Here is a 22,556-nt window from a genome sequence, read left to right on the forward strand (position 1 = left end):
CTCCTAGTGCTCATCACCAACCTTAGATCTTGCTTCTTCACATACACCCAAAAACTCAACTCATATTCCCAAGAGATAAAAATGGACCATTTGCATAAAACATATTTCAATCATCTCTTTTTGACTGGTTAACATGAAACCTACCTGAATTTTTTCATTGGAGATTGCTTTTCTTGAGCAGTGGCTAGATGACCAGAATAATAGACTGGGAAAAACATAATGTTCCAGTTTGTTGAAAACCAAGTCATGAAAAATGGACAATAGAAGTTCTTATAAGTAATTTTTACAATCTGTGTGGTTCCAACCCAAGATGATGATACTGACAAGATGATCAAGAGTCCCCAGATGGCCTTCAGAAGCATGGACGTGCAGGACAGGCAGCGAGCCTTGATTCTGTTTTCTTGGCTGCTGTTCTCAGAATGAGTCTGTGTCCCATCGTCTGCTGGAAACAGGAAAGGAATATAAATGTGTGGAAAGCAGGTTATGAAACAGCAATCAAATATATCAGCTCCTTAAAAAAGACGGATGAAACCAAAGAGGCAGACAGTGTTTTTCTTTTCTACCATCACTTAAAGAGACTGATAACTTCAGCTCATTTTTTCTCTGGACTCTCTGCTCTACACAATGCAGTAAACATCTGAGTCTCCATCCAGTCCATTAGGATCCTATGCTGTTTTTTTAGTGTGTCCTTCCCTTGTAAGAGCATTACACATCCCAGCCCCCAAATACTGGTCTTGGCCACGTGCCCTGCTTTATTCTATCAAACATGAAAAGATGTGACGCATAACAACTCCCACAAGAAGCCTTAGGGGCATCCCAAGGTCCTACCAGCTCTTTTGCTCTTCCCCTCTGTCATTGCAATGTAAAACCCCAAACAGAAGCTGTTCTGTGTGGGTAAATGAGCAGAACCCAGCCAAAGCTGTTCTATATGCACCAACATGAAAAGTGAGTGAGAAATATTTTCCTTTTTTTAAAAAAAATTGCAGCAAATGGCCTGGTGCAGTGGCTCATGCCTGTCCTCTCAGCATTTCGGGAGGCCAAGGTGGGAGAATCACTTGAAGTCAGGAGTTCGAGACCCACTTAGGCAGCAAAGCAAGACCTTGTCTCTACACATACACACAAAAAAAATTAGTTGGGGGGAGGTGGCATGCACCTTTAGTCCCAGCAACTCCAGAGGCTGAGGTGGGAGAATTCCGTGAGCCCAGGAGTTTGAGGCTGCAGTTAACAATGATTGTACCACTGCACTCCAGCCTAGGTGACAGAGGGAGACCCTGTCTCTTAAAAAAATACAGCAGAGATGATTATTAAAAGTAATGTGTCCCAAGAATAGAGCAAGTCCTGACTACACAGTCATTTCCCTCCTCATCACAAATGACTAATGTATTTCTGGGAGCACAATAAATTCTGCTTTGTACTTTTACTAAGCAGCAATTTTACAGCACACTAAAAATAGCCAAAAGTCTCTAAAAGCGATAATCGCGAAGGCTAGCTCCCTTCATGGAAAACACAAGTTAACATAATGAATTCATGTACCTTTCGGGAAGTTAAACAGGAGCAGAGGTCACCCTGAGTCCCCGAGCTGAGATCCCACATGGTAACTGTCTACAAGGTTCTCTTGTGTCTCCAGGGACCCCACTTCACAAGGCCCATGCTGAGGGTTAGGAGAGTAGTGCAGCCCAGAGACTGCAAACGGCAGTGGATGGGGCTGCTCACCTGGCCTCTCCAGAACCTGCTGGCTCTCCTGCTGGATGTGTTCCCACTGCTTAATGAGCCAGGTGTGACTGCCCCACTGTGTTAAAAACCTTTACCCAGTTAAGGCTTTCTGATATCATCACTGGGGGAAGGGAGAAGAAAGCCTTGAAAGCGAATTCCCCACTGGGGAATAGAAACCAAGCAACTATGAACGCTGCAACCACTACATGACTTGTAAGTCTCATAAACAGTACTGAATTCTCAGCCTAGGCATCCAGAAGATGAAAACCGGCGCCTTATTCATTCAACAAAATCTTATGCAGACTCCACCAAACCAGCCAAACCTGGTTTCTGTAACTAGTAGCGCTAGTTAGCTACTTGGATCCTAATGGTTTGAATACGAAAGACTTGAGCACACAGTCTAGTTGGAGGCCAGAAAACACACTCAATGCAGTGTGATAAGAGCCAACTCGGACAGATACAAGGCCAGACAAATGCTTGTTGAGGAGCTGGGGGGCATATGATGAGAAAAATGTCCATGATGCAGTGACTCTGAGATGAGTCTGGAAGGGTGAGTTATTCAGCTCCTTTGGCTGTTTACAGACAACACCTTCTGTTGGTAACAGCTCTGCAAATTTCCTCCATGACCATGTGGCTTATGCAGAGAGTAGAAAGAAAACTAGGATAAATAAGAGAATAGAATGAGAGAATCTTGTGTTGAGAGGCCAAGAAAGGAACACAAACGTGACCTACTAAGTAGGCATTATCATTCCCACTTTACAGGTGAAAAAGCTGAGACTTGTGTTAAGGGTTGTCCAAGGCTGAACCCAACGCAATCGGTATGATGCCAGGGCCTAAACTTTATTCTGAATACTCATATGGCTAGGCTTTCAGTCCTTAGCTTTCCATTCAAGCACTGTCAGTTTTAGACTAGTTTGGGAAAAAAGTTCTGTTTCCTGGCAGGAATGGCAGTCCCACCTGGGATTTAAAAAGTGATACTTAAGAGAAAGGTGTACCTTACTACACTTCAGATCTCATCATTCCCAGGGACTGCCTTATAAAGGAGGAATAATTCAACAAAAATTCTGAGGCAATACCTGCCTTTATTGTCACCTTCTTTGAAGAACGAATATGCATCACCATTACACTATGGGTGTGCTTTTGATGACACCAGTAGTCACCTACATGTTTTCATAGTGTTGTCTCCAGGCTTCTTCAGTTACTAGATTGATAGTTGGCAATTCTTCAATTTTACAAAGCACAGAAAGACTAGGTATCCAGAGCTCTTTTATTTTCTAACCACTTTTAACATGATTTTCTATAGTCCTGCTTAAATTTTATTATCATTAAAATTGGTTTACCAGGGTTCTGTCTATTTCTGTGTACCTTTATCAAGTCATGCAAATTGACAGCAGAGGCCACTGGAATTTGGAAACATGAGTTTAAATCCTAACCCTGCCATTGTATAGCATTGAGTACATTATTTTTTAATTCCTTTCTTAGCTTCTTTATCTGTCAAACAGTGATAATAGCCATCTCATAGGATTTATTTTGAGATTAAGTACCATAATATCCACAAAAGCATGGTGAGCTTCTCTTCAGATCATTCTCCTTTTGTTACTTCTCTTTGGTGTACTGGATATTCTCAAGTGCTTCTAATAATCACAGAAAAAGTACCAAGTTCCAGATGATCTTTAATGGTACGGTCTTTCAAATTTATAATCTGTGTATGACAGATAGGGCATGTCTTTATTAACCAGTGTGTTTAATTAACTGGAACATTTTGTTTTGCAAACAACTGGGATAACAGGAATACTGCAATTTATTAAAGCCAATTAAAACTTTCTGAAAATTTAAGAAGATGTCATTATTATTCCTTTTTTTTAGATTTAGCCCTGGGATTTACATAGTACCTGAGACATCATTTTAAAATACTGTTTTTGAAGAGTGTATTTTCTCATAGGAAAATACATTCTCAAACTAGTAGGACCCTAGAAGAAGCTTTCACATTTCCTCTCTTCCCCTGTTTACCCTTCCCCTGCCCCTAACTGAATCCTCTGAATTTTTTTTTTTTTAGAGGCAGTTTCCCCAAATTTCTGGAGTTTTTTTTTTTGTCATTTTTACTACCAACTTATTTTGGTGGTGTATTTTGTTGTTTTTGCTGCTGCTGTTACTATTTTTGAGAATGAAAGAGATTTTAGTACATTGCCAGGCAAGCTGAAGGAACAAATGGAGAGAACAGAGAGGAAACGAATGCAGAGGAACAATGGGTCAAAAGAGATGTAGGTGGGGCGATCATGGACGCAGGTAGAGGGGCTAAAATCGTAAAGGTAGAAAGACACACACGCCCCAAGTCTTCCCTTAGTAATGGTAATTGGTAAACGAAAGCACATAGACATTCTGAGGTAGAGGAATGCATTTGTAGCGTACAATTGTTTGCTTTTTCTCAGGAACATGGAAGTATGGCTGGTCACACGATGAGAGGAAGTGAATATGAACAGGGGACTTCAGTGCATTCCCTAAGGAAGGCAATAAGATGTTCACTAACAATAAGTAACAGTACTGCCCAGCAGCTCAGTGGACCCAGCTACATTTTAAACTATAAACTTTGCTGGGAAACTCATGAGCATAGTTACAAGATTTATCTGGCAATTCCAGTCGGTAACCCAAGAGCTGGTGAGTGGTCAGGTGGATGTGAGGAAAAGCTGAAGTCTCAACTGATCAGAAGATGCTGACCAGGGAAGCCAGTGAAGTCTCCTGCAGCAAGCATGAAACTGGGAAAACTAAAAGGGCTGCAGGGACAGACAGTCCTGATGAAGACAAAAGCAGATTCTATGATTTTCCTGGTGTTTTCATTCTTTTCAGGATGGGTACATTGTGCTGCTACTGAATCCCCAGACTGAGATAAAAGATGCAGGGTTTTGACATTTTGAAGGTCAGAAAACGAACTGCCTTGTAAACTTCACCAGGAGTCATTGTCTAACCATGTGTTAAGTTATTCAACTACGGGTTTTGGTATTGTTTCTCTGCCACGCTGTACACCACTAATAGATTGTATCTATACATTTCCCTTCTTCCTTATGCTCTGGCTTAATAAAGCTTCCCCATCCTCCGGCTTGATAAAGCTTCCCCACATGCATTCATAAGAGTCCATGTAACGTCTCTGCATTCTGTGACAATGGTGAGATCTTTCATGGCTCTTTAGAAGCTTACCAGGATGTACCATTATTTAAGAGGAAGTCATCCACATACCTGATCTGTTTTGTCTCTCAACTCTGTGTCCACAAACTCCTGAGGATCCTCGGTTCTGAAGTTCAAGAATAGGAGCAGAGGAATCTTCGGTGACAGATAGCGGGGACAGTTGTCTACTGATGCCACTGTGTGAACTGGGGCAGTTGGCTCCTGGTTTACATCGAGTGACTGATGATCTGGAGGTACCTGGAAAGACAGAGTTCACACCAGGTTAAAAACTGCCTGAAGAAAAAAATGGAAGTAGATTTTATTCATTTAATTATTGTTTGGAAACAGGGTCTCACTCTGTCGCCCAGGCTGGAGTGCAGTGGTGTGATCTTGGCTCACTGCAGCCTCTGCCTCGTGGGTTCAAGTGATTCTCCTGCCTCAACCTCCCAAATAGCTGGAATTAAAGGTGTATGCCACCATACCCAGCTAATTTTTGTATTTTTTGTAGAAACAGGGTTCGCCATGTCGGTAAGGCTGGCAGAAGTAGATTTTAAAGGCCTGAGCAGTAAAATATATGGTAGCAACAATCACAGTCCTAATGAGCTTATTTCAAACTCTATAAAAAGGGCTCGTAAAAAGAAAAATGCTATAGCAAGGTCTGTGCCTATAAGATCAAGATTCTTTTAGATAAATCTATTAGCTAGAAATGAACACTGGAAGATGGTGTTTGGATTGGTACTTGCATTCAGAATTAATACTTAACACAGTCAAATAGTTTAAGGCAAGGAAAGCACAGTGTTCTGTGATTTTTCACTCTACCCTTTTCTTCCTAAGGCTAACTGTCAATTCCTGACTGGTAAAACTGCCAATAGTATTTCCAACAAACTGACCATTATACTTTTCCATGGGATTGATCACTAAAATTTAATTTCATTGGTCTTCTCAATCACAACTAGCCTCTATTTGGTGTTATAGATGAAAATCCACAGGCCAAACCCCCCTCCTAATTCTGATTAATCATCCAAGAATCTCCAACCCGGGGTCAACTTCATGGGTCTACAGCCAGTATAGTCACATAGGGTGCTGTGCTCAGAAGGGCCCGTCCTGCCACTTCCCACCCCTCAGCCCCAATTATCCTATCCAAATGATGCGTCTATCAACATTAAGAGATTAACATTGGTACATCGCTATTAACCAAATCCCAAACTTCCTTTGGATTTCACTAGTTTTATCACTAAAGTGCTTTTTCTAGAACCCCATTCATGGTACACATTACATTTAAGCATCATGTCCCTTTATCCATCTATGGTCTGAGATAGTTGTTCAGTCTTGTTTATCATGGTCTTGACAGTTCTAAAGAGAGCTGTTGAAGTATTTTGTAGTCTGTCAATTTGCATTTGCCAGATATTTTATCTCATGGTTATACTGGGTTCACAGATTTTCAGAAGGAGTACCATAGAGGTAAAATATCCTCCTCCTCATATAATATCTGCCGTTACAGGCTACCAACAAGACTTGTTATTGATGTTAATTGTAATCACCTGGCCAAGTTCAAGTTGGCCAGGTCTCTCCACTGTCTTTTTTTCCCTTTCCACGCTGTCTTCTTCACTAGCCAGTCACAGTCCAGCCCACACTCTAGGAGGGGGAAGGGGTGGGGTGCTAAGCTTCACTTTCTGGAGTTGGGGGGAGGTCTATATATATTATTTGGAACTCTTCTGTAATGATAATTTGTCTCTTTTCCTCCTTGATTTAGTCTCAATTTATTTATATTAGTATAGGCTCATGAATATTTATTTCATACTTTGGGTTATGATCAAACCTGCATTGTTTATTATTTTGCTCAAATACTCCAGCTTTGGCCATAGCAAGCTGTTTCAGATTGGCTTTTGAGTACTTCTGACTTGTTTCCATTCTTTTGTGTCTGGGCTCTTCCTTAATTTCTGGCACTGCAAGATGCCCTGGGTTCATCTTATAGTTTCCCTGTCCCACTCCTGAAATTAAACATTTCCCCAAGGATTTCTATTTCTTCTGTTTCTTTGGAATAATGATTGCCAGAGCCTAGGATGGATAGTGGGTTGAGGGTGGAGGGAATGTGGACGGTTAATGAGTACAAAAATGGAATAAGATCTAATATTTGAAAGCACAAGAGGGTGACCACAGTCAACAATAATTGATTGTAGATTGTAAAATAACTAAGATTATAATTGGAATGTTTATAACACAAATGATAAATGCTTGAGGTGAGAGATGACCCATTTACCCTGATGTGATTGTTACATATTGTATGTCTGTATAAAGATATATACCTACTATGCACCCATAAAAATAAAATTTACTATTTAATGTTGGATCTAAAAATTAAAAAATTACAGTTACTCAAAATAGAAGCATTATATACTAACTATACTTAATGCTATGTTACTATTGTTATAAAAGTGTCAAAAATATCCAATGTTCTTATTTATTTTATATATCCAGAATATTTATTGTGCCTTGTACAACTATGTTTTCCAATTGGACTGTTCAAGTTCAATAGAAATAGACTGTCTGAAATTCAGTGCACTCTCAATTATTCATGTTCTTCAAGAGTGGCTGATGCTCAGATACTCCAAGAGTCTTTTAAAATTTATCTTTTTAGTTTTATAGAAGATATGCCTTCTCTTCTTTTCTCAAGGTAATACTGGGTTTCATTTTCACAATATTCCATTCCCAATCCCTTGGCAATTATAGGTGAAAAGGAGAAAGCCTCGAAACAGGTTGGATAGCAAGTTGGGATGGGACTGAGATAAAATAGTGGCCAGGGTTACCTAAAAAGTTGGTAAGTTGTGTGTAGCTAGCAAGCGCTGAATATATAAGCCACACAAGTGATTTATCTTCCTTTCTCATTTTCACTAAAATATTATGTCCTGGCTTCCATACCTCCTGTTCCTTATGTGATATACTGCAAAGCCCCATTGCCTGCTGCCAACTGCCTCCCACTGGTCAGTTTGTGGAAGAGATCCAAGAGTAGTTCATCCATGGGAGACATTTTAATCACTGCCTTAAACAATGCAAACTTTAAACTTCAGAGCCAGACCTGGAGACAAATTCAGGGCTTAGGCCATGAAAGAATTATCTCCGATCCCGGAAGTGAAAATATTGTCCCATCCTCTATGGTCTTGTACCATTTAGTGACTCTAAAGCCAACCCTGAAAAATGTAAATGTTTAGAACGTCACCTGGGATGTAGTCAAGGATCATAAATAAATCATATCTATTTTCTGTTTTGTATGCAACAATGAGTGCCTGAGGGGATCCAGAGATTGTAAATCTAGTTAGTAAACAGCGTTCAGACTTTGCTAAGTATTGTGAACAAACTGTATTAGGAGTGATGTGGGTGCTATCTCATTAGTCACACCAGATGACCCCCATCCTTCTTAAAGACATCTCACCTAACCCATAGGAGTGGGACCATCTTGGGCCATTTTTCTTATTTGGCCCAGAAAGAGAATATGATTTCTTCATCTGCCCAAATTCCATTTGATTCAACAAGTAGTTATTAAGCACCTATTATGCGGCAGGTATTGTGACAGTAGTAGATTTAGATAAATGAAGAATACATAGTTTGTAACTTCATGTAACTCTCAATTTAGTATGATGCAGACATGTAACCAATTAGCCATAATTTGATGCAGCCTGGAGAGCAGGAAGAAAGGGAGTGAAGGATTCATTGAGAAGCCTGGAGCAGGAAAGGCTCTATGGGAGGTTACATCAAAGGTGTCTTTGAAGGATGAACAGGATTTAATCAGGCAGAGTTTTCAGCTGGGGAATAGGCAATACAGTCAGAGGCAACCATAGAAGCAAATAGAGGCATAAGGTGCATGCTGTGAAGCTTACTATTAAAACAATCAGCTATAAGATGCTGAAATCTCAGTACACAAGAGTACTGGAAATCCCATTCTTTTACCCTCACCTGTTACTTGAAAAGGAATGGTCTAATTGAGATTCAGGCAGTATACAGTGGTTAAGAAACCAGGCTGTCTAAACCTGGGGAGATCTGGTAAACAAAAACGACTATTAGGGGTCATTTATTAATTAGAATATTTGACCTCATATAATAGGAATTCAAACTAAATTGGTTTAAAGCTAAAAGGGGAGTTTTTAGGAGCTCAGCAACCTAAAGGGACAAGAAGGCTAGAGTGTCTCTAAACCTCAGGAACACCTGGAACCAGGGCCCTGGTGCAGTCAGACAGTCTCATTTTCTCCATCTCTTGCTGCTGAGTGCCAGCTTCATTTTTCTCGTTTGGCTTCTGCTTGCCTTTCTCTGCAGAAAATTTGGTTGTCAGAAGCTCACACACTTTCAATCTCACAGCTTTAGCCTTCTGAGAGAAATCTAGTTGCATAGAGTCAAAAATCCAGGAAAGGGACTTGAATATTATACTGATATCTTGTCCAATTTCTGTGACTAGCAGAGGGAATGGGCTGCAGCTCCCAGGAAAGGAGGAGTGCAGCTGAGAATAAGGTGCCTGGGGTGTTTAGGAACTCCAAAGCAAAAAGGGAAAAGAACGACAGCCACTGAGTAAAACAACTGCTTAAACAGATTGAGCATAAGATGTGAAGTTCTCAGATAACAACCTGAAAAGCCAAGCTGATAAATGTTAGCCAGGAAAGGGTCTTTCTTTGGAAAGCACTGGGGGTGAAAAGCAAAGTGTCAAATGTCTCCATGTGAACAGTGCAAGATGACTTGGAAGATACAGATAGATCAAAGTCCCAGCTATCATTCAAACAAAGGCCCTACCGTTGGCTTTTTTCTCCTATGGGCACAAAAGGTCAACAAAACACCTGGCTTTACTAAGTACTATACTGAAGCTGACCCAGAGACCTTATCCCCATTTGCCCCAAATTATGAAGTAAACACCACTATGTAGATCTGGTGCCTAAAGGCAGAAATCATGAATACCCAGAAGCAATTGACACGATCTAGGAAATGGGCGTGTGTGTGTGCGTGCGTGAGTTTGTGTATAAAAGGGGTAGTTGCTCTATGACAAGAGGCAGCATAATATGTATCCTAAAAAGGCTGCCCTGAAAAGTAGGATACCACTGGCTATGTCACCTCAGGTAAATCGCTTGACCTCTCTTTGTCCACACTCTTTCCTTGCTGAAATTAAAGGATTAGACAAAATGATTTCCTAAATTCTCAGAGCTTTCTCTTCTTCAACCTGAAGATTTTTCAAACATGTACTTGCAAATTATATTGAACCATAAGACAACTTTGTCTATTTTCAACTCATTTTTATAGCCATTTATATAGTTAGGGTTTCAGAAGGAAGAGACGGCAAACTCAAAACAGGACAATTTTAGAAAAGGTGGTCAAGGTATAGGGCCATAGGGCAGTGGCTCTCTAAGCTTCCCACCTTAGCATCACTTGGCAACTTGTTAGAAATGCAAATTCTCAGCACCAATATGAGGCCCACTGAGTCAGAAATTCTGCAGTGGGGTAACCTATAGTTTAAGGAGCCTTCCAGGTGAGTCCAGTAGTAAGTTAAAATTTGTGAAACACTCTGTCAGAAATCACAGAGGGTAGGGCCGTATTCAGGTTTAACTACAGCTCTTACTAAATCTAGGCCTGAAGGGATAAGGGGACAGAGTGATTAGAGGAATCTGGGGCCAGGCATGGTGGCTCACTCCTGTAATCCCAGCACTTTGAGAGGCCAAGGTGGGCAGATCATCTGCAGTCAGGAGTTTCAGACCAGCCTGTGAAACCCTGTCTCTACTAAAAATACAAAAATTCTGGTGCTGAGGCGGGAGAATCTCTTGAATGCAGGAGGCAGAGGTTGCAGTGAGCTGAGATCATGCCATTGCACTCTAGCCTGGGTGACAGAGCAAGACTCTGTCTGAAAAAAAAAAAAAGAATCTGGAAGTAGAGGGCTGCTTAACTTGGGCTATGACCCTAAATTAGGGCAGGCACCTAGTTGGGGGGCCTCAGGAATACTCCCTTCCTTTGATATCCCACAGGAACTTCCCGTTGGTTAATAAACCAAAGCCAGGAGATAAGACAGCCTCTGTCTTTACAGGTTCGGCCCCCTAGAGAGAGTAAGTTGAGTGGAAAAAAGTGGAAAGAGGATCTGGAGGAGTAAAGAAAAGGCATCCAGTATTCTCTGTTTCTGCAACAATGCTATGATCACAAAGTCAGGGGTTAGATCATATGATCTCCTAACTGTCTAATAGCCTTATGATTCTTTGATTGATAGTTCTTTCAAACAAGCTGATGTAAATTATATATTGGCCATAAAACTAGCATTAACTAGAAGATGGCAGAATAGGAACAGCTCTGAATTTCAGTTCCCAGCAAAAATGCAGAGGGTGAGTGATCACTGCATTTCCAAATGAATTTTTACTGCCCACAGACCAGAAGATTCCCAGGCAGAAAAGTGCCATGAGTCTCCAGCATGGCTGTTTCAGCTGACACAGTGGGTCTCCACACAAAAACTCACACAAATCCAGGCACCATTTCAACTGGTGACTGTGATGCCTGGGAGTCTCCCATTCAACTGAAAAAAAGGGGGGCTGAAACAGGGAGCCAGGTGATCTGGCTCAGCTGGTCCCACCCCCACAAAGACCAGCAATCTGACTCTGGATTGAGAGTTTCACAGCAAGCACAGCTGGACCTGGGATGGTCCAATTCTGTGGGGGGAAGGGCATCTGCCATTACCAAGGCAGTCCACCACTACTGAGGCAGTCCGCCACTACTGAGGCAGTCCGCCATTTCCTGAGGCAGTCTGCCATTACCGAGGCAGTCCACCTTTACAGAGGCAGTCCACCATTACTGAGGCAGACCGCCATTACCGAGGCAGTTCTAACTATACCCCTATACACACAACTGCAAGGAAGTTCACACAGCAGCTGGGCAGAATCCACGGCAGCTCAGCAATGCCTCTGCTGGCAGACTGTGACTAGGCTACCTCCTAGCTGGGCAGGGCATCTCTGAAAAAAGGCAGCAGTATGACAGGAACTTATAAATAAAGCCCCACCTTCCTGGAAGAGAGCACCTGGGAAAAAAAGGTGGTTATGAGTTCTGCTACAGCAGACTTAAATGTACCTGCCCAGCAGTTCTGAACAGAACAATGGACATCACAGCTCAGCACTTGAGCTCCTATAAGGGACAGACTATCTCCTCAAGCAGCTACCCGACCCCCGTATAACCAAAGAGACACCTCATAAAGGAGAACTCAGGCTGACATCTGACAGGTATCCTTCTGGGACAAAGATAACAGAAGAAGAAACTGGCAGCAACCCTTACTGTTCTGCAGCCACTGCAGATGATCCCCAGGCAAGCAGGGTCTGGAGTGGACCTCCAGCAGTCCTACAGCAGGGGGGCCTGACTGTTAGAAGGAAAACTAAGAAACAGAAATAACTTCATCAGCAACAAAAAGGATGTCCACTCAGACCCCATCTGAAAGTCACTAATCACAAAGACCACAGGCAGATAAATCCACAAAGATGGGAAGAAACCAGTGCAAAAAGGATGAAAATACCCAAAACCAGAATGCCGCTCCTCCTGAAAGGATCACAACTCCTTACCAGCAAGGGAACAAGGCTAGATGGAGAATGAGTCTGATGAATTGACAGAAACAAGCTTCAGAAGATGGGTAATAACAAACTTCTCTGAGCTAAAAGATCATGTTCTAACCCAATGTGAAGAAACTAACAACCTTGAAAAAAGGTTTGATGAAAGGCTAATGAGAATAAACAGCTTAGAGAGGAATATAAATGAATTGATGGAGCTGAAAAACACAACACAAGAACTTTGCAAAACATACACAAATTTCAATAACCGAATTGACCAAGCAGAAGAAAGAATATCAGAGATTGAAGATCAACTCAATGAAATAAAATGAGAAGGCAAGAATAGAGAAAAAAGAGTAAAAAGAAATGAACAAAGCTTCCAAGAAATATGGGATTATGCCAAAAAACCTAATCTACATTTGATAGGTGTACCTGAATGTGATGAAGAGAATGAATCCAAGCTGGAAAACACTCTTTAGGATATTATCAAGGAGAATTTCCCCAATCTAGCAAGGCAGGCCAGTATTCAAGTACAGGAAATACAGAGAACAGCACAAAGATATTCCTCAACAAGAGCAACCCCAAGGCACATAATCGTCAGATTCACCAGGGTGGAAATCAAGGAAAAAATGCTAAGGTAGCCAGAGAGAAAGGTTGGATTTCCCACAAACGGAAGCCCATCAGACTCACAGTGGATCTCTCAGCAGAAACCCTACAAGCCAGAAGAGAGTGGGGGCCAATATTCAATATCCTTAAAGAAAAGAACTTTTAAGTTAGAATTTCATATCCAGCCAAATTAAGCTTCATAAGTGAAGGAAAAATAAAATCCTTTATGAACAAGCAATTGCTCAGAGATTTTATCACCACCAGGTCTGCCTTACAAGAGTTCCTGAAAGAAGCACTAAACAGAAAGGAACAACCAGTACCAGCCACTCCAAAAACATACCAAATGATAATGAGCATTGACACAATGAAGAATCTGTGTCAACTAATGGGCAAAACAACCAGCTAGCATCAAAATGGCAGTATCAAATTCACAAATAACAATATTAACTTTAAATGTAAATGGGCTAAATGCCCCAATCAAAAGACACAGACTGGCAAATTGGATAAAAAGTCAAAACCCATCGGTGTGCTGTATCCAGGAAACCCACCTCATATGCAAGGATACACAAAGGCTCAAAATAAAGGGATGGAGGAAGATTTAAAAGCAAATGTAGAGCAAAAAAAAGCAGGAGTTGCAATCCTAGTCTCTGATAAAATAGACTTTAAACCAACAAAAATCAAAAGAGACAAAGAAGGACATTACATAATGGTAAAAGGATCAATGTAACAAGAACAGCTAACGATCCAAAATATATATGCACCCAATACAGGAGCACCCAGATACATAAGGCAACCGATGATAGACTGGACAGGGAAAATGTGGCAAATATACACCATGGAATATTTTGCAGCCATCAAAAACGATGAGTTTGCGTCCTTTGTAGGGACATGGATGAACCTGGAAACCATCATTCTCAGCAAACTGACACAAGAACACAAAATCAAACACCACATGTTCTCACTCATAGGCGGGTTTTGAACAATGAGAACACATGGACACAGGGAGGGGAGCACTACATACTGGGGTCTGTTGGGGGGAAAAAGGGGAGGGACAGCAGGGGGTGGGGAGTTGGGGAGAGATAGCATGGGGAGAAATGCCAGATATAGTTGAAGGGGAGGAAGGCAGCAAATCACACTGCCACGTATGCACCTTTGCAACAATCTTGCATGTTTTTCACATGTACCCCCAAACTGAAAATGCAATAAAAAATAAATAAAAAAAAATCTGGAGACAACAGATATGGAAAAATAGGAACACTTTTACACTGTTGGTGGGAATGTAAATTAGTTCAGTCATTGTGGAAGACAGTGTGGTGATTCTTTGAGTATGTAGAAATAGAAATTCCATTTGACCCAGCAATCCCATTACTGGGTATATATCCAAGGGATTATAAATTGTTCTATTATAAGGACACATGCACACGTATGTTCATAGCAGCACTGTTTACAATAGCAAAGACTTGGAACCAACCCAAATGCCCATCGATGATAGACTGGACAGGGAGAATGTGGCACATATACACTGTGGAATACTATGAAGCTGTAAAAAACGATGAGTTCGTGTCCTTTGTAGGGACATGGATGAATCTGGAGACCATCATTTTCAGCAAACTGACATAGGAACATACAATCATGCACTGCATGTTCTCACTCATAGGCCGGTGTTGAACAATGAGAACACATGGACACAGGGAGGGGAGCATCACACACTGAGGTCTGTCGGGGGGACTAGGGGAGGGAGAGTTGTGGGTAGGAATTTGGGGAGGAATAACATGGGGAGAAATGCCAGATATAGGTGATGGGGATGGAGGCAGAAAACCACATTGCCATGTATGTACCTATGCAACAGTCCTGCTTGTTCTTTACATGTATCCCAGAACCTAAATGCAATTAAATACATATATATATTTTTTAAAAACTGGCATTAACTATTTTCAACTCATCTTTTATAAGTGTGCTTCTTTTAAAGATCCAAAGCATTTCCATGACTAAGATATTATAAGCATTGAAGAAACGTAACCCTAGATTTTTCACTTGATATTGGTTGGCAGCCATAATTATTACTCTGTCATTTTCTCTTATAAAAAGAGATAAAATATCAATAACTCAACAAAATATTATATGGACAGTTATATTTCAGCTTGTTTTTTTCTACTCATATTCTGTTGGATTTCAGTGGCAACAAATATTTCCTTGTAGTAAGATTATTTATTGTCATCAGTTTTTTCATAGAAATCCATATGGAATTTGGTTTAAGTGTTGCTCTTTTCTTAGGTAAACATATAGCCTTGAAATTACTACAAAGGGTCAACATGGTGGACAGTCAATGCACAAGCAATGGAAACTTTTCACTTTATTCTCTAAAAGCCAAAATCATCGGCACAATTCCATTGTACTTCTGAAGTATGTCATTAAGTTTTTCAACCCTTCCCTCCCTCCTCCCGATAGTAGTCCCCAGTGTCTACTGCTGCCATCTTTATATCCATGAGTAGCCGATATTTAGCTCCCACTTATAAGTGAGAACATGTAGCATTTGAAAAAGCTTTTAATTTCTAATTCATTTTTTTATCCAAAATCTATATCTGAAAGGACGAACTACTAATAGTTATATATCTGTTTTAAACCTCTTATCCCTAAAATAGTAGCAATCTCTCTAGAATACAATTTATCTTCTCTACATGTAACTGACTGGTAGTCGGTTGAAATCAAAGGTTATATCACTGCTATCTATTTTTACAATGTAAAAACAAAAATGCCTAGTATTTTATTTAACACCTACTATGTACAAAAAGCCTTATATATATTATCTCTAGACCTCACAACAATACTTTCGGATGTATTTTACTACCCTCATTTTACAGATGAGGGAAGTGTATTTCCAATAGCCTAAGTGTTGATGAAAACTCAGGTGTGTCAAATTCCAAAGCCCATATTCTCTCCAGTGTACCTCACTGCTTTTCCTTCTCAGCTAATCAGTTTTACTGAGCTCTTTCTGTATGCAAAATGGTCAGAATCTTATTGGAAAGATAATATTTACTTCCCAAATGCCTACATACATTAAGGTGAGCAATTCAGTAGCACAGAAAATAAGGATAATTATTGTTCAGAAAGTGGAGAGATTAATTTCAGCCTGATGGTAAAAGAAAAAAATGCTTCATAAAGAACAATGGATTCAAACAGATCAAAAAGCAAGGCAAGGTTTGGATAGGAGGAGAGCCTAGGGCAGCTTCCAACACAACGTATAGATTTTGTCCTTTTAATTGTGGAGAGCAAACAAGGTACTTAATGTGTTTTGTAGAGGGATGATGGCTTAAAAGCAGAATTTCAGGACGGCAAAATTGGCAAGAGAGGGTAGGATACTCACTACAGAGAGAAACTGGAGGGAAGATACTTATTTGGAAGTTGCTAATCCAAAATGTAGTCTTTAAGGGGAGCTGAAATTTGTATTGCAGTAGAATCTTTCTTTTCTCTGGCTAGGATCTCGCCATTCAGATGATGATGGTGGGAAGAACATTAATAATAGTATTAACGATAATGGTGTTAGAACATAAACAAAGCACAACGATCATACCTGGTACATATAAGCCAGTTATAATTACTCTTCCCTGTCACGACCTTGTACAATGCAACTACAGTGCCACTTCCTCTGGGCCTGCAAATGCCAGAGGAGCTCCACTTTTATACTGGTCAAGCACATGTTCTGGATTCATATATTAAAGAAGTGTTTAGGATCAAGACATTTTCTCTGGTTCCCTTCCCCCAAATCAAATATTATCCTTAACATTTGGTTGTTTCTATCCTTTCAGACCCTGGATCTCCCTCCAGCATCAAGCTTTAACCCTCAGTCTTGCCCAAGAATAACCCCTGTCCCTCAATTACGGCTCCAAACACACCCATGTCTTATTAAGTCTAAGTTGTTTTCCTGATTCCAACTACCTCTTACCTTGTCCAGAACTAGAATCTGTCTGCTCAGCCTTCTTACTTTTTATACCCTCTATCATCTGTAGAATTAGACTGTGGAATAACTTTGATGATTTCTGCTGAACATTTATAGAAATCTGAAATGGACTTTTAAGTATTCCTAAGGTACTTAAGAAATATTTTAAAATCTATTTTGCTGACTCTAGATATGAATCAGCAGAAACACCACAAAATTGCTTTTAAAATTTTCTGTGTGTGTGATAGTCCTGGTCTTTAAATAATTACCCAGATAATGGAAAGTGCTTTTCATTGCAAAAGAACAAACAACAATTTTAAAAAAAAAGTCAGCCCAGTTATCAACTCCCTAAATACATTTAGCGTGGCTGTCTTAGACTTCTGTCCTATGTTTAGCTACCCAGCACCCCTTTCCTGTCTAGGGGGAGTTCCCCCTCCCTCATTATATGGGAAACAGTGCCCCACATCTTACAGTGGAAGCTGAAGGAAGCCAAATAATTCTCCTTGTTCTTGGCAACAAGATGTAGGTATGACTTGGTTTCAGCCCATTAGATGCTGCTATCAAGACTTAGAATCTCCTGGAAACCAGGATGGTTAAAGCCCCATGAATAACAGTAGCAACAGGCTGTTGGATAGTTGGGTAGAAAAGGCAGCATCTCAGCCAGATTGTTCCAGCTGTCTGGCTCTGAAGGCCTCTTGATTCCTGCACATTTTCCAAGTCTCTGTGACCCTCTCCTCCCAAAGCCAGCCAGTAAATCTCCATTTTGCTTAACAGCCCTAGGGTAACATTTCTGTGGCTTGCAACCAAGAATCCTTCTGATACCAACTTTACAGGACATTCCCATACCCCCAACTCTACAGCCCCTTCCCCACTTCATCTGTTCCCCTTCTCTCTGACGTCTTCACTCACTAGTTATCTTTGCATTATAGCTATTTCTATGGGTGACAGTCTTCTTTCTCAGAAAGAGACCTCTTGAGAGTATTAAGGAAAATTTTCTGGATTTCCCACCAGATTCCCTGTAAGAGTCAATGATAGACATTTTTAAGGAAGTGAAGATGGCTGTTACCACTGATGAGCACTTGGAGTCAAGTTTGCTTGTGGAAGACAGCTAGTTGATTCCCAAGTGAGGGTAGAAAGAATCTCTTAGATGCACTGACATCACTTCTCTCCCATATCACTCCAGTCACTGTGATAATGCCAACAGCAAGTGGAGATTCATTTCTATACAGTGGAAAGGCTAGTCTTGATGGGTCTGAAATAATTCAGTTTAACCCAAGAAAACAAAAAGAAATTTAGCATTCATTTTAGAACATTTCTCAAAGATATCAGCCCACTAAATTGAAGCAAAATAGATAAGAAAATGCTATGCTGTATTTCAGGAATACAACTAACCAAAGAGGTGAAAGAGCTCTACAAGGAGAATTATAAAACACTGCTGAAAGAAATCATAGGTGACACAAATAAATGGAAAAACATCCTGTGCTCATGGATTGGAACAATCAATATTAAAACGGCCATATTGCCTGAAGCAGTTTACAGATTCAACACTATTGCTATCAAACTATCAGTGTCATTTTTTTCACAGAAATGGGAAAAACTATTCTAAAATTTATGTGGAACCAAAAAAAGAGCCCAAATAGCCAAAGCAATCCTAAGCAAAAAGAACAAAACCAGAGGCATCACATTACCTGACTTCAAACTAATACTACAAGCCTACAGTAAACCAAACAACATGGCACTGGTACAAAAACAGACACATAGACCAATGGAACCGAATAGAGAACCCAGAAATAAAGCTGCACATCTACAACCATCTGATCTTTGACAAAACTGGCAAAAATAAGTAACGGGGGAAAGGATCTCTATTCAATAAATGGTGCTAGAATAACTAGCTATCCATAGGCAAAAGAATGAAACTGGACCCATGCCTATCACCGTATACAAAAATTAACTGCAGATGGATCAAACACTTAAATATAGAACTCCATACTATAAAAATCCTAGAAGAAAACCTAGTAAATACCATTCTCAGTATCAGCCTAGTCAAAGAATTTATGGCTAAGTTCCCAAAAGCAGTTGGGAAAAAAACACACACAAAAATTGACAAATGAGACCTAATTAAACAAAAGAGCTTCTGCACAGCAAGGAAAACTATTAATGAAGTAAACAGCCTACAGAATGGGAGAAAATATTCACAAACTATATATCTGACAAAGGTCTATTATCCAGAATCTATAAGGAACTTAAATCAACAAGAAAGAAGCAAATAACCTCATAAAAGGTTGGGAAAGGACATGAACAGACACTTCTGAAAAGCAGACATACAAACAGCCAAGAAATACATGAAAGAATGCTTATTGTCACTAAGCACCAAAAAAATGCAAATCAAAACCACAGTGACATACCATCTCACATCAGTCAGAATGGCTTTTGTTAAAAAGTAAAAAAAAAATAAGAGGTGTTGGTGAGGCTGCAGAAAAAAATGAAATACTCATATACCGTTGGTGGGAATGTAAATTAGTTCAATCATTGTGGAGGGTAACTTGGAAATTTCTCCAAGAACTGAGAGTGGAACTGGAATCCAACCCAGCAACTCCACTATTGAGTATACACCCGAAGGAAAATACATTTGTCTACCAAAAAGATATGTGCACCCATATGTTCATGACAGCACTATTTACAGTTGTAAAGACATAGAATCAACCCAGGTGCCCATCAGTAGTGGATTGGATTAAAAAAAAAAAAACTAGTACATATATACCATGGAATATGACAGCCACAAAAGAGAATGAACTTACATCCTTTGCAACAACATGGATACAGCTGAAAACCATTATCTTAAGCAAATTAATGCAGAAACAGAAAAACAAATACCACATATTCTCACTTGCAAGTGGGAGCTAAACATTGTGTAGACATGGTCATAAAAATAGGAACAATAAACACTGGGGAAGACAAGAGGGAGAAGGATGGGAGGGTGATAGGGTTGAAAAAACTCTCTGTTGGGTACTATACTCACTACCTGGGTGATGGATTCATTTATACCCCAAACCTCAGCATCATACTATATGCCTTTGTGACAAACCTGCACATGTATCCCCTGATTCTAAAATAAAAGTTGAAAAAAGAAAAGGCTATGCTGTATGAAGAAAACAAAACTGTAAGTGCTGAATTGACCTGGTATGAGTCTATAGATGAGCTACTCCCAGAGTATTAAACAAAGTTCCGAATGTTGTACCTTTGAATAAACATCTCTTTCTTTTAGGTGGCAAGATGCTGGCATGACGATTGTAAGACTGCTTTGCTTTCTATAATACATACATATTTCTTCAAAAACACAAATTATGGCATTTTAAAGCTCATATTTTAGGTGCAGTGGGAGTGCTTATGCTTGAAATAATATCTTACTCAAATAAACAACTGATTTTAATTTGTTTTCTATTTCTGGATTTTTATATGTTGAGCCTGCTTTCCTGAATCACACAGTTTGCTTTTATTAACTTTCATAGTGACTTTTCTTCCATTTGAACCTTTTCTTTTTGCCCCAAATTCTTGATTTCCTTGTAACGTGAACCGGGTTATTTACCCACATACAAGTGTATACGAAGCGTACTGAAATCCTTATGGATCTTGTGGCACCACCACCGCCCTCTTGCAATGTCACCACTGCTCCGACAAGCTTGGCAAATACTCCCTATGGACTGCAGAAACTCTCTACTTAGAAATTCTTCCCTTGTACACTCTCCTGGAACACCTTCTCTTCCAAATGGTCCTGGCGAATTTCTTGATTGGTAGATTTGACAATGCATTAACAAGGCAGTCTCTTAATTCATTATAGTTCAGAACTCAATTTAGAATAAATCAAGAAACCGGTGGCTACTGGCCTAATTCTGTGATGACCAATTAACTAATAAGTTATGGATGCCTACTGTGTCCCTAGCAGTGCCTGCCCCTCAGGGAAGAACAAGAAGGCATGGTGCTTGCCCTCATTTTTTTATGGGCCAGGAGGGGAAAAGCCAAGTATACAAGCAATTTCTATAAAGAGTGCTAAATGCCAAGTGGGTGGAGAAGCCAGCCTTTACTCTGGGAGGCAATTCACTGCACAGCCCCTTGCCAGTACTAATGGTCCACAAATATCTTCTCTTGGGGAAGTGGGCTTTTGCACTGTAAGCCTATGGATTAATTTGCAAACTATTTATGCCTTATTCATTAGCAGAAAGAAAGAAATGGGCAGATGAGCATGCCAGGGTACAGCTAATGTTGTTTCATTTGTCACCCAGGGGAGAGGTGTCAGTCAGGAACTGGCAGAGACAGCTGCTTAGGCAGCTCTGCTGTGATTTAAGCCACAAGCTAAATGAAACTATTTTCAAGTTTCTGCCTCCGGGGATATAAGCTAAACAACCAGCATCAGTTTGTTTTCACAATTGTTATGGGTATCCACACCTGCCAGAGATGGGTTGAAATAATCTTTGGACCTAAACCCGCAATGGTGAGTCCCAGCTCCACGCTCACAGAAGCCTCTTCCTCACTTACCTAAAGCCTACCCTCCCTTCAAAGTCCAGTTCAAAGCCTAACACCAGTCTGGGTCAATGCCCACTTCCAAGGCACTCACTGCCATTTGAAAGGACTTAAGTAGGGAAGCGTAATGATCAGATTTGGGTTTTTAGAAGATCGCTGTGTAATGTGGAGAATGGACTGAGAGGACATAAAACTGGAGGTAGAATAACTTAAGAGAACACTGGATGTCTAGGAGAGAGATGATAGTGGCCTGGAAGAGGTGGCAGCAGTGAGGTTAAAGAGAGATAGACTGACCAGTATTGCAGAGATGGAATGGATATAACTTGGTAAGTAATTGAATGTGGGTGTAGAAATGAGGGTGAAAGAGGGGTCAAGAGTAAGTAAGTTTCTGTGCTGGACAACTGAACTGATAAAATACCATTCACAGTGCTAGAAAAAGGAGCTGGTTTGTGGGAAGGGTGATGAATGCAGTCTTAGACATGGTGAGTTTAAGTACATGAAACTCATCCAAGGAGAGACCGTCAGTAGGCAGCTGGACACATGGGTCGATTTCAGAAAACAGGTTTGGACTGGAGACAGATTTGAGAGTCATCAGTATATGTACGAGTCATTGAATCTATGGGAGGTGTTATGCACGGAATTGGGTTTCACTCTCTCTCCCCTCCATCAAATTCACATACTGAAGTTCTAACCCTCAGTGCCTAAGCATATGACCTTATTTAGAGATAACACCTTTACAGAGGTGATCAAATTAAAATGAAGTCAATAAGGTGGACCGTAATTCCGTATGACCAGTGTCCTTCTAAAAAGGGAAAATTGGGGTGCACACATTCATGGGGAGAACACCAGGTAAAGATGAAGCCAGAGAAAGAATGAATGTTTTATAAGCCAAGGAATGCCAAAGATTGCCAAAAAACACCAGAAGCTATGGGGGAGGTGTGGAACAGACTGCCTCCCAAAAGCCTCAGAAGAAAGCAACCCTGTGGACACCTTGACCTTGGACTTCCAGCCTTCAGCACTGTGAGACAATACATTTCTGTTGTTTCAGCCACCACGTTTGTGGAACTTTGTTACAGCAG

General features: G+C 40.5%; 1 protein-coding gene across 2 annotated transcripts in view; it reads right to left on the minus strand.

Moving 5' to 3' along the window:
• SLC35F4 (solute carrier family 35 member F4) overlaps nucleotides 1-22,556 on the minus strand; it is a 296,215-nt gene that overhangs the window by 41,071 nt on the left and 232,588 nt on the right. The window contains exons 2-3 of one of the 2 annotated variants that reach the window (XM_064365911.1): nucleotides 4,945-5,130; nucleotides 145-439 (exon numbers count right to left, since the gene is read on the minus strand). In XM_064365911.1, coding sequence (XP_064221981.1) covers nucleotides 145-439; nucleotides 4,945-5,130 — 481 coding nt within the window. Of the gene's footprint in view, nucleotides 1-144; nucleotides 443-4,944; nucleotides 5,131-22,556 lie in introns of both variants that reach the window. The other variant, XM_064365910.1, reaches the window with a different exon arrangement.

The sequence above is a fragment of the Aotus nancymaae genome, unplaced genomic scaffold (assembly GCF_030222135.1).
Source record: "Aotus nancymaae isolate 86718 unplaced genomic scaffold, 86718_ANA_hifiasm-v0.15.2.pri h1tg000062l, whole genome shotgun sequence".
In the NCBI taxonomy this organism is placed as follows: domain Eukaryota; kingdom Metazoa; phylum Chordata; class Mammalia; order Primates; family Aotidae; genus Aotus; species Aotus nancymaae.